This window comes from Serinus canaria, chromosome 1, assembly GCF_022539315.1.
Source record: "Serinus canaria isolate serCan28SL12 chromosome 1, serCan2020, whole genome shotgun sequence".
NCBI lineage: Eukaryota > Metazoa > Chordata > Aves > Passeriformes > Fringillidae > Serinus > Serinus canaria.
The window spans coordinates 94,615,223-94,628,498 of record NC_066313.1 but is presented as its reverse complement, the minus strand read 5'-3'; the positions used below and the strand labels follow the sequence as shown (position 1 = coordinate 94,628,498).

The 13,276-nt window shown below is 39.9% G+C and overlaps 1 protein-coding gene across 4 annotated transcripts in view; it reads right to left on the bottom strand.

Annotated features, from left to right (window-relative positions):
- The window catches only part of SHROOM2 (shroom family member 2), a 115,765-nt gene that overhangs the window by 20,686 nt on the left and 81,803 nt on the right, over positions 1-13,276 (bottom strand). For all 4 annotated transcript variants that reach the window (XM_050973046.1, XM_050973048.1, XM_050973049.1 and 1 more), the window contains one exon: positions 12,569-12,672. In XM_050973046.1, the coding sequence (XP_050829003.1) occupies positions 12,569-12,672 (104 nt within the window). The remainder of the gene's footprint in view (positions 1-12,568; positions 12,673-13,276) is intronic.

Below are 13,276 nucleotides of genomic sequence, written 5' to 3'. Positions count from 1 at the left end.
AACTGAAAAGAAGGAATTGCTTCATTACACAAACCAGGCCTTCACATTTTTGAGAAGCTCTCATTTAGCAGAGGGCTCAGCATTCCCAGAGGGGATCTGTGTAGAGAGACAAGAGGGTGAGCACTCATCACTGAATGCAGGAGGAGCTCTACTCTGTGTCTTGCACTTTCCCAGTGGCCACAGCCACACCAGCATCCCTTACTGCAGTGGGGGTGGGAATGTGGATCTCAAAGTACTTTTTACCTAAATGGACAAGTACCTCTCTCGGTTTCCCTCTGGCCCCATTAGCTTGGGGCATACACGCTCAAGACTGAAATGTAAAGGCCACATAAAGAATAAGCTGGGCAAAAACCTCTCAAGTCTCATCCCCAGCCTGGACACCTCCAGTCCCCCAAGCAATAATACAACAGGCTATTCCAACAAACCAGAGAGAGGTAACAGTAATGTGAGCTCTTGCATGAAGGTTAAACCATATACACATACACACACATTAACCTGGAGCCTGCCAATGGAGTCAGTGAGCATTTACAAAAATGAATCGTTATGTATAGATGCCTATCAGAAGAATAACATTTTTGGTTGCCATAAAAAACAAGTCCAAATCACTTTCTTCATTTGCCCCATACTCAAGACTTAACTAAATCTGGATAGAGAGATAAAATGATCTGATCCAATGTTGTATCTCAATAAATGAAAGTGATTTCAATACACTCAGTGTATTTGATTTTTATCTGTCTGATTTACAGTTTCTTGAGAACACTTCAGGCCAACCCAAACAGTGCCATGAGACGCTCCAACTTCAAAATCCCAGACTAGATAAGCTTTGCAAAAATGCATTAGCCAACATTTGAAAAATGTATCATTCGTTAAAGACCTGACCTCTGTTCAAAAGTTTCACCATAAAACATAAGCACGGTTATGTAACCAGTGATATGTCCTGCACTAACTCACAGGCAAAGGAGAGCAAATGGAGTGGCTGTTTCTGATTTAAATTCCTTCTCAAGAACTACAAGCTACACTGGAAAAAGGCCTTCATACCTGAGTATGACTCTTCCATAAAAGTCCTCCCTCTACAAAAACAAACACTCTCAAAATCAAGGCCCCACAGTTTTGCAGTCCCTTTAAAGTGACCATATGCAGATACCCTGCCAGAAGAGGCAGTCTCCTTCTTAGACACTTTGAGATTTGTCTTCCTGCTCTTTCCAGCACACTAGCAGTAGGAATTGTACAGTCCCAGAGAAAACTGGATCAAGGACCTGACCTGGCTTGAAACAGATAATTATGTGGCTTAAAGCAATTGGGAAATACTGTCTTTGCATATGACAAAATCCTGTTTATAGGCACAGCTCTTGCCAATACTTTTTAAGCTATGAACTTCATGTGCTGAAACTATGTTTTCATTGTGTATTTGTCTGGCACGTGGCACACTGGGATCCAAAGGCACTTCTGCAATAATCCACAAATAAAGGGTAGTTTCTTCTATCCAGTTTAGTTCTGCTTGAGACAACACAATGCTATGAAGTTAGAATGGAGTGCATAGGGCAAGACTGTTGGAAATTCAGGAAAAAATTTGCCTCTAATGCCACATTTTAATCCATTTTGATAAGCACTAACTAATGCATGATGGGTGTCTTCTATGATTTTGGAAACTTTAAAGGTTCAAAGGCATCAGCTCCTCTAAAAGAAGGCAGGTGGAAGCCAAGTGGGATATGCTAGGCTTCCTCAGGTCTCACAAGATACCCGTGTTTAGACAACCATTAAGCCAACCAAGTTTAGCCAACTTAGAATTAAACCTGAGTTCTCTGTGGACTACAACTTGACTCAGGACTACACCTGCACAGAGGTGTCTCTCTTCTGTTATTTATCTAAATCCTCATCTGAGTCCCATATCCTCGTTTTGTTTTGTTTTTTTTTTTAAGAGGGTCCAGGACCACTTAAGCCCTTAAATTGGTTTTACTATTGGAATAACTCAGGAGACACTGACAACACATCACAATTGGACACGCAATACCAGGGCAATTTTTTCACCACTGGCTCATTTTTCTGATGAACTCTATCTGCTTTCACTACTGAGTCAGTACAGCATACACTATCCATCAGACAGCAACACATGAAACATATTCCAAAGATGCTATATGAGAGCTTTATGAAACTACTTAGAAATCTTAAAAGATAAATGCAGAGAATAAAGAACCCCCTAAAGAACCATGATGGCTGTACCCTAACAGTCATGCCATGAAGAAGCACAGCATACAAGCCACTACAAAGAAGCAGAGCTGTCCAATGCCTTGGTCTGAAGAGACAGATGATGGCAACTAGCATCCAAGAAGCACTGCTGAAGCAAACGGTCCTAAAACCAAAACACGTGTTAAGATGAAAAGAATAATGAATACTGAATGGTGAGAGAATGCTTTCTCTCTCTCAAGGGAGGGAAAAAAAAGGCCTGTCAGAAGACAACTGAAGGTACAAAACTAACAAGATATTTCACAAAGTATATCCCACAGCACATCACTGGTACACTAAAACCTGTTTATCATGGTGCGAGTTTTGGTTTTTCAATTTTGTCTCTGAAAGCCTGTTAACATTATCTGCACCTCAATGGCAGCTGTTTAGTCAGTCACACTAAATACAGCTTAGTTGTTGCACCCAATGTGGTAAAGCAAAATGTCACTCTACCTTAACAACCCTTGCATTATCACCTGGCTTTATCACAGAATGAAATATGATAACAGACACTTGCTTGCCAGTCCATTGATCCCACCAGAATTTCTCTCCTGTCCTGCCTGCATAGCAACATACACACTGCAATGAGTTTTCATATCTCATTCTGCCTCTCTAAAAATGTTACCTCTTTCCCACAAAAATCAGAAATAAATAAATAACAAAGAGCATATCCACTCCAATTCTGCAGTAAATAAACAAAGTTATGTTGATGGATGGATGTAGGCCAGTCATGGGTAATAGCAAAAGACACAGGCCCATAAAAAAAATAAAATCTGATTAAAATTATATTTCTTATAGCAGCACAAGGGTCTTTATGCAGAAGAGAAAAATCTTGTGGGAAAGGGCAGGGGGAGCAATGCTTTCCTTTCCTTAGTTCAGAAAACAAAAGCCCCTCCTCAATTCTGCTGCACATCAAAAATAAACAATAAAAGGTAATTTTTATGGCTGTATTCTTATCACTTTATCTACTGCTTGGCTGTCATAGCATTCAGGTGATTACCTGCATGGAATTAAAATTACTTCTACTCAAGTCAGCCAGTTAATGTGTTCAGTACTTCCACACTGAATTCAATCATCAGAATATCCCAACAGTACAACGAGAACCATCATATTACACAAATGGCAACCACTGCAGAGACAAAAGACAATATTTTCCAACACTGCTAACAAGGAAATCATAGTCACATTAAAAAAAGCTCAAAGAAGAATGATTGTTTTGTCAATTTACTAAAAAATCCCCTACATTCCGGTTGCCACTCCTTTGTTTTTTTTTTTTTTCATTTAGACTTTTTTGTCCTGATAATGCTGTTGCTATTTTCTTGTAGCTTTTACTACTGAAAACAGCTGCTTGCAGCTGAACAAGAATTAGGTAACAGAAGACAAGCTATAAAATGAAACAGTTTGTGAATAACAACTAGGTCACCTGGGATTCTCAGGCATTCTCTCACCAAAAAGAACACATAGCTAGCTCATCTCTAAAGGAAAAAAAAAACCTAAACCAGTTATTTAAATTAATTAGCATGCACACATTTCAATAGCCATCTTTTCACTCTGAGCCACACTCACCCGCTTGCTTCTGATAGTCACATCCAATTCTCTTACACTCCCAGCTAACAGCTCCTGCTGCTGTGGAAAAGGTCTTCGTGCAAGCCTGTACTCACAGTAACAGGCTTGCCAGGCAAATAACAAGATGAAAAGCTCTTGCACCACCCCTAGCCGAGAGGAACCCTGAGCCTGGCACTCTGAGCCACAACAACGGCACTGCAGCCCTCAGTCCAGAAAACAAGTATTTTCAAAAGGCACTGCCTTCTAATTCCAGTGTGCATGATGCCAACTGTGAAAACAAAAGCTGCTAAAAACAGCACGTGTGTGTGAGCATATGCACACAGAGCATCTTAGCTGGAATTAACTCACGTTTTCCCCCTATTCTCCCAGCCCATCAGCAAACAGAGCAGTCGATTGCACTAAGCAAAATAAAATTCTGTACCAAGCACTGCATCGTTGCTAATTTGCTACTGTAGCTATTGTTGATAGAGGCAGAAGATGCAGCCAGAAGAACAAAAGAAATACTGTATGAATTAACACTGCAAATTTCTGTTAACAACTGACAAAAAATGGTAAATAAGGCACACACCTCTAGCCATTTCTTTCATGCTTTAGCATTAAAGACAAGACAATCTTACCAGAATTTACAGCTTTTTAGCCATATTCACTGGATATGTGAGCTTTGCATCCTTGCAAATGTGCCAGCCAGTTTAAAAGCCTTGCAGAACTGAATCTGTCTCAACCTCTGCGTCTCATTTACTGTAACACAGAGGATTTTCAAAGCCATGCCTTACAACAGCTGGCTTGTTTTTGCCTGCTTCCTATGATTGACAAGTTCATACAAGCTCTGTCAACTTTAACCTTGATAAGTGAAGGCTTAGTCTGTATTGTATGTTACATCACCAGAAACTTCTGACCTCAGGGAAAAGATCTCAGAGACTTCAAAGCTTTTCCTTTCCCCCACCCCCACCTCCTGGATTTGCTTATTTAAAAAAAAATAAAACAAAACTTAAAAGTCCTTGAATTTTTTAAGGGTTTTCATTTGTGAAAATCATGATCTGCATTGCCACAACTACAGCTCTGCAAGATTTAACTACTTACAATGATTTTAAAAGATCAGTGTGTCACTAGGTTCCTTTCTGAACAACATTCAAATAACCAAGTCTAATTCTAGAGGAGAGTGTTCATCAACAGCCCTCCAGCCTGAATTTTTTTGCATGTGTTGTGTGCACAGGCGCCCTCTCTTGCAGGAGATTCTGCAGGGAAAGAACTGAATGCTTTCATGCTGCATGAGCACATTGCCACCCCCACACTCCATCTTTATAAGGCATCATGGCTTTCATCAGAGCAAAGCTCAAGCTCCTTTCAATTTATCTACAAGAACACATTAAAGACTTAATAGAAAAGTTGTGGATAAGGCTTTAATATGTATGAAAAGATAATTTTAAAGACGACCACTTTAAGAGGAAAATGTTATTTAAACTGCACACAAAAACACATAGAGCAGCTAGATATCCAGTAAATAACCTGCCTTAAAATTTTTCTGCCTCCAAAAGCTGCCTATTTGATTTCAATTGAGAGTGAGAATGACTTCAAGAAAAACTCCAGTTTACAAAATACAATACAACTGGTTAACAGACTGCAGCAAGTCTGCATGGCTGGCCCATGCAGAGAAATGGAAGCTATAGCTGCCACATTACTTTTTAGCACAAAACTTCACTCACATTTACTGATATAAACAGTCTCCTGCGTGACAGCAAACCATAACCATGTTGCCTAAGGGCTTATAGCAGAAAGTGAACATTTCACAGGCTAGCTTTTAGTACCAGAACACCATAAAGCCACTCCATATGTCAGAAATGCATGAATTGCTACACTGAGGAGATAAATCAGTCACCTATTTCCAATTATGCTTTTCATCAAGTAACTTAAAGGAAAATAAAATCTACAATGCATCAGCACATGATGCTTTTATGACTGCAGCCACTGGAGACTATATCTTACATTAGCTCTAAATCTCCATACTCAACAGGGCTACATGAAGATAGCTGAATTTCAAGCAATGCAACAAAAAATGTCTTTAGATGGTTTTCATTCTAATCCTATTTCCAGGAAAAGCAGTAAGATTAAACCAGAATACAAAAATGAACTAATGTGTACAAATTTATCTCTGTTTCTCTCTCCACAACCACTTCTGTGTGTTCTTTCACTCGCATTGAAGTTCAGAATAATGTTTAGGACTTCTTCCAGCTACTCATGGTTGGTAACACCTTTAGGGGCAGGGGAGGAAACTTTCCAAAAGAAGAAACCACCCTGCAACACTTCCTTTTATCAGCCCATGATGGCCTCACATACCCCTAGCTGTCACTGCATGCACAGGGAGGAGAACAGACGTGCCAGGAGCAATTAAAGCAAAAATAACTTTACTTGGTAGCAAAAAGCTGCAAGTATAAAAAACGGGTTATATGAGATAGAGTAGCCTCCCTTAAGTTTAGAAACAGGGATTCAAAGTTCACCCAATAAAGGCAGAGGGAGAGTCCACATTTTCAAGGGTGTGGAGAAAGCACAAATTGGATGGGGGAAAAACAGGGCTGTATTACTGTAGTACTGTAAACCAAGCACAGGTTTTGGAGGCAGTCCAGCACCCATTTAATGAGCTGCTGGTGAGCCCAAGTGGAGCATCTCACTGATCTGCAGGATGCACACCTGACAGCCGCCGGCTGCCAGGAGAGTGAGGAATGGGGAGGCAGTGGCTGGCAGGAGCCTGCAAGTTTTAACAATTTATATAGCCACAACCAACCTCCAAAACCCAAAATAATGCATTTGTGATGCTTATGAAGATGCTCACACATCTCTCAGCTCAACTAGCCTGGAAGTTTTAAAATGGGCAACAAGAGGAAGAAAAAGACTACAAGTGGGACAATTTATCATGCAACTTCTGCCTTGATCCTGAGGCAGGAGAAGAATCTGGTTAAAAACTTTGCTATTTGAAGAGCTACCCTGTGCCAGTGGCCATTTCGAGAAATCTTTTTTGAAAGCCTAAGAATCCCACAGTGGTATTTAATTTTGAAAAGGACATTTCCATACATGAGATGAATATTTTTTAAGAGAACAAGCCAGACGGTATAATGCTAAGAGATAACATGCAACTGAAGATACAGTATATGAAACTCAGAGGAAATGCATAACACCTACTGAAACACCCAACCACCATTCTTCCTCCCCTCTCTCTGCCCCCTTCCAAAGGTTGAATTAAATAGCAATTAAAAGGAACATCCACCAGAGAACTTAGGTCCTACTCAAATGAGGAAAATCCAGAATTAACCTAGCAAAGCAGATGCATAAGTAAAATATGGAAAATAAAGAAATTTTAAAACAAAAGCTGAGGTAAAAATCCTTAGGGGTGTTAGGATTAAAAAAAAAAATAGGGAAAAAAACCCACTTCTTCAAACACGGATATCTGCCAAACAGATTGTAGGGATGAAAGCACAATAGTAAGAATACAAAGAAAATAAGGTTGCAGCAAAAAATTGACACAGTCTCCCCTTCACAACTCCACAAGCATAGAACAGCCTTTGCAGGAACTATTCTCAGATGCTGCACACCATTAAGAGTGGGTAGTCATAAGCTACCTGGGCCATAAGACAACCACCTGAATCTTCCACAGGAAATTGCTGAACTGGGATCTGTGATGCACAGCTACCCATTCCTCTGACACTTGGACAGCTGCTCGAGCACAGTGACACACAGTGTTGGGAGAGGGAAGGTGTAAGGGTGCTGAAGAGAAAGAATGAGGGAGAGTAAGATTAAAAAAACCCAACTCATTATGAATCTGGAGAACTTCAGAATCATAAACTTAACATCTGAAATAAGCAAAAAAGTAGAAATTTTATTAAGAGATTCAGCAGCTGCACTAATGAATAAAATTGACAAAGAATAATTTGGGCACGTGTAGAAAAGATATGTCTTGGATGCACTACGAATCTTAGAAAGAGTAACTACACATAGGGACAAGAGTGATCTGGATGACAGAGACTGGATTTTTAGATGAGTTAGAAAATTAAATTTTATCTCACCTGAGGCTCTTAAAAATTTGACTCCCATGAGACAGAGTCCTCACTCGTCTCATCACATCATTCACATCAGAATTCATTATATATAGAAGATTCACAAAAGGGGTGAAAAACTAGGTGGCAGCAGTTGCTGCTATGAGGAAATTACTCAGATTTAATAAATGCAAAGTAACCCACAGGAGAGATTTTCCTGTCCTTCACCAACCTTTACAATGATGTACAACAGAAATGACTGCTACACAAGAAGGAAAAGCTGAATTTCACAGACTGTTCTATGAACATACAATCTTCGTACTTCACAGCAGTAAGAAACCCTCCAAAATAAAACAAAGTTCAAAGATAGGCAAACCAGCAGAGGCTTGACAAGATACCCAGCTGCATGGCTCCTGCTTTGCCCTGTTTTCTATTTGCCCCTCCAAGCATCTGCTACTGGCTCACATACAGAAAAAACCTGTCCAGGTAGACCTTGGGCCTGCCTTTAAGCATCGACACCCATCAGCTGCCATCATGTACCAGTGATTCAAGGTTCCACTGTCTCAGAGTGTGATATTTATGTATGTGCTATTAGTTACACACACCAGTACACAGAAAGTTCATGGCAGTGAAACTCAGACTAATTACAAGTATTCACAGAAACCTAAGGAAAATGAAAGGTTACAGCAGGTTTCTCATATATGAATAGATGCTGACTCTCTTCTATATGCACAGGAAGAGCTACAGTAGATTTTTCCCATTTTCAAACAAAATACAAACTTTTTGACAGCCCAGACTGTACTGTGTCATTGCCATTTGTCACACACAGTGACATCACTGGGAAAAAAAATGGTTTGAGAAATGTCTTAATAATCTGTATCTCATGATAAAGAAATGCTAAGGACATGGACCTTCTGGAGCAAGTCCAGAGGAGAGCCAGGGAGGTGATCAGAGGGATGGAACACCTCTCCTGTGAAGACATGATGAGAGAGTTGGAATTGTTCAGCCTGGAGAACAGAAAGCTCTGTAGAGCTTGTTAACACATGCATGAAATGTTTGCCAAAGTAATTTTTCCACTGATTTTTAAGGAAGCAGTTGCACAAGATCATATTATTTCTCCCTCACACAGATTGATTACTGCATTCAGCTCTAGGGTTCCCAAAAGAAGTATGGTGAGTATGGAGCCTAGATAGTCACCAGGTGTTGAAAAATGTTCCCTGTAAAGAGCCTAATAAAAAATCTGGGAACATGTCTATAGGCTCCTGTTTCTGGATTATCAAAGTTTTTTTTAGAATGTTATACTTGGGCATTTAGGAAAACTTAAGCATTTAGAAATTATTTTTATTTTGGTTTTGTATTGTAAAGGCTTGGGAGACCATGGGTGCTTTCTCCAGGTTCGAGACTGTCCTGCACTACAGAGTGCCTCTGTCTTCAAGAGATCAACTCAAATAGAAGTAACTACTAAGGTATGAAAACACTGAAAAATGTTTTACAGTGTTTAATTAGAGTTGAGTCACACTGTGGTCCTACACTTGACACGCATATGCTCTTGGACTTGACACCTATTAAATGTTGAAATATTTTCTGCAGCCTGTGATCTCAGATATCATTTTTCACATTTTGAAGTTATGTAACTTTAATAGACATCATGGGAACATATCAGTAGAGCTAGGAGTCAAATGTTGTTAGAAAGTAAATATTGGCAATGCCTATAAACATCTCTAGTAGATGGCAATCTTAAGAATTAGATCATAAAGCATGATTCTTTTGATGCAGAATGATTTTGCGCCCATGTCATACTGCAGGAAGCCAGAGACTACTGGTCAGAGCATCTGTTTCCCTCTTTAACTTCTTGGAAGTCTATTCCAGCTTAGAAACTGGAGACTTCTATAAGGAAGGTAATTATATAATCAGTTTAAGTAATTTCATGAATGCAGAAAGAGACGTGTTTAAAGAAGCACAGACTTCACATCCGTAAAAAGGTAAGCTTTTGTAACGAATTTGAAATAGAAAGAGTGGCCCAACAAAAATTAAGAAGCAGCATTTTTTTGTTTTACAGATCAGCCAAAATGTATAATGCTTTTAAGCTGTCCTAAAGTTAAGAACATCCATAGAATCACAGCAACCCCTCAGTATAAAAAACACTCATCTCATGTTAGATGACTGCATTCCTCTAAGTTCCTAACAAGGGTGGCTTGGTTCTTCCATAAGAGATGACGGTGCTTCTATAGACCACTATTTTCTCTTCCAACAAAAGTAATACCCTAAACTATTAAATACTGCAGTCGAGAAGAACATGGTGCAGCTCTTCTAAAAAGGGAGATGAAACAACCTGAATTCATTGGAAGCACTCAGTAACCTCAGAGGGGAAAAACAAAGCTCAAAGATGAAAGAGGTTCACAAACTATCTTCATCAACTCAACATTCACACACCACCCCTTGCCCCCTCGTAAAATAAATTTACATTTTACAATTGTGTGCTAAAAAAAAAAAAAAACAGCCAAGAAAATACTGTAGCAAAATGCTCAGGAGAAAAAAAAATCAAACATCTTTAGTTTTGTTTGTTTGTTTTTGAAAGCCATTTGCTGTTACAGTATTCTAACCCTTTTTCATTCTAGAGTCAGTGCATTTAAAAAAACCTCATATTTCTGAGGAAAATAATCAGGGAAGCTGTAAATGGTAGCTATTCAAAGTTTATTTCAAGTTGTTGTTTTTTTATTTCTCAAGACATCTGAAGGGGAGAGAGGTCAGAGGCACCCTGTAGTGCAGGACAGTCTCTAACCCGCAGAAAGCACCCATGGACTCCACAGCTGTCTCTCAGTTTGGGTTCCTGCAAATCTCATGCCCACAAATGCAGAAGGGCCACTCCTGTGTTCAGCCCCATCACACTGGCTTTGGTAGCACAAAGGCCACCACAGCACAGGTCTCAGAAGCACAAAATAACAGCTGCCAGCTATTTAATCCAAACATAAATTCTAAAATACAGTATTAAATATGACCATAAGGAAGACCTCAGATTTGGTTACTATTCATGTTCTAGAATATACCCTGAATTAGGTAGATTTGCTAGCCATTTGCAGATTGCTAGATTTTAAAAATAGAATGCTAAATGCCTTTAGGGCAGCTCAAAAATCATTAAATCAATCCATGCCATGGGGCCAGTTCCTTTTGAGCACAAGAATGCCTTGCAAAAAAGGAGCACACAGAAATATATAATCTTTCCCATATGGCAGCTATTCATTATCATGCAGTGGTAGTTCACAACACTGAAATTAAATGACCAAATGCGGGGTTTTAATTAGTTTTTTGAATACAGAAGGCATATCAAGCCTCTGCATTTCAATGCTGAGAGAAAGACTGTCAAAGAGTCTTTTCACAAAACCTTCTGTAATGCACTAAAATAGCCAAATACCACATCTGAAATAGTATGTCAATATAGGCTCCAGCTGAAAAAAAAGTTACTGCAGCTGGTGCCCAGTCATGTGATTTTCATGGATTCCATGATTATAAAGCAAGAATTGTGCTGCACAAACACTGCTAAAATGCTGGCGTAGGAGTACTATTCACATGCTTTTGTGACTCGGCTTCGGCGCGGGTAGATGGAAATGATTTCACTTGTCCAGAGCCGCTGCCCGCCCACAGCAGCGCGGCCGCTCCCGGCCGGTCGTGCCCGCCTCCCGCCTCCCTCCTGCGCTGCCCACGGGGCGCGCACACTCGCACCCTCCTGGGCTGCTCCTTTTGGAACCGCTACCGTAAGTACAGAGGGCTACCAACAACTAGAAAAATAGGGGGTGGTCTCTTCAGCTAAACCATAAGCAATGCAAAATACAATCATATGAACCCACAAATAAATACTAACTTTTTACAAGGTTTTATAGTCAACAGCTAGAGTGTATGTTTGCTACAGTTCATAATTTCCTCTCCCTTGAGAGATTAATACCACTTACAGAACTGAGGAAAGCCTACAGAGGTTCTTTTTTCCTATGCATGGGTTCCCTCTGTTATGAAACCCAGAGCTGTCAGACCTGGCAACAGCAGCGTGTGCACAACCTCAGCTCAGCTTCAGCAGCCGCGGAATCAGCAACTGCTGAAATCACTGCTTGCACCACATCGGAGCCAGGAGGAGGACAACCCTCAGCATGCTAGACATTTAAAGGATTTTAACTACACTGTGCATGCAGTCACACCTTTGAAAAGGGTTTGAAAACATTGTATAATAATTGAAACACAGATTAACAGAGAACATCGGAGCTCTTGAAACAGTAAAATTTTAGTGTCTCCTACTCATGTACTGTATTATGTAAAGGCACAAGAAAAGCAAAAGCCAATTTACAGCACTACTACGTTTCAGCAGCATGCTGTCTTTGCCAAGGATAATACTGGAAATCCCTTTTGGGAAACCCCAGGGCCCCCATCTACCCCTGAAAAAACCTGTAACTATCACACAAATAATTCATGCACGTAAGTAAGAATCAACTGCCTTTGAACAAACTATAATGCTCAACACTAAATGATTTCTTTAAGCTCACACTAGAGTCCCCAAAAATTTCGGTCCCAACATTAATTCTATCATGCACATTGAAGTATTTGGGGAGAAGAAGGGAAAAAAGGGAAGAAGGCACTGCAGAAACTCTGAAATCATCACACAGAACTTGCAGTTTGAGTCAGGAAAAGATCAGACCAGAGAAATTTGTCAAAAAGATTGGTCAAAACCAAATCTTTTGGAGAGAGAAATTAAGAAACACTGTACTTACCTTACAGTGCAGTTCTTCTCATCCAGTTTGTTAATGTTAGAGAAAATACACTCCCCATCTTCCTTTAAATCCTCTGCTTGCCTCCTTACTTCAACTGATACTTCCTAAAAGAGGTTTGTAGTACAAGTAAGAGACTAAGTCATCATGTTACAAACTCCCAAAAAAATCTGTGATTATGGAACCTCTTATTTGTGGGTTTGCTCTGTTCAAATACACATGAAGTCAACAGCATAGCATGTTTTAAGCTTGTTTGGTTTTAAGCAGTACAGCGTGCTCTGTGACCTCCTGTGCTGCACTCCCGACCTGGCTGTGCTCACGTTGCTGTTCTGCTTTGCTGATCTACAGAAGAGCTTAACATTTTTATAAATGTTTGCAACTTCCATTTGGCAAAAACAAAACAAAACGAAAAAACCAAAACCAAAACAACAACAACAACGAAAAAAAACCCAAACCAAAACAAAAAGAGGCACAGAAGTTGCAGAAGAGCTGCTCACATTTTAGGAGATGCAAGTATGCACCAGATTGTGAATCCCCGTGCGAGTAATTCAGTTTCTCAGTAAAACACCAACAGTGCTATTCCAGAACGTTATTATCTCCCTATCTTCAAACAACTCCACCCAAAGCATAGCTTTGCATTACAAACACTGAACCTACAGGAAATTTAATTGCACATTAGCACTGGAATAATCTGAATCATATATGCAAAAC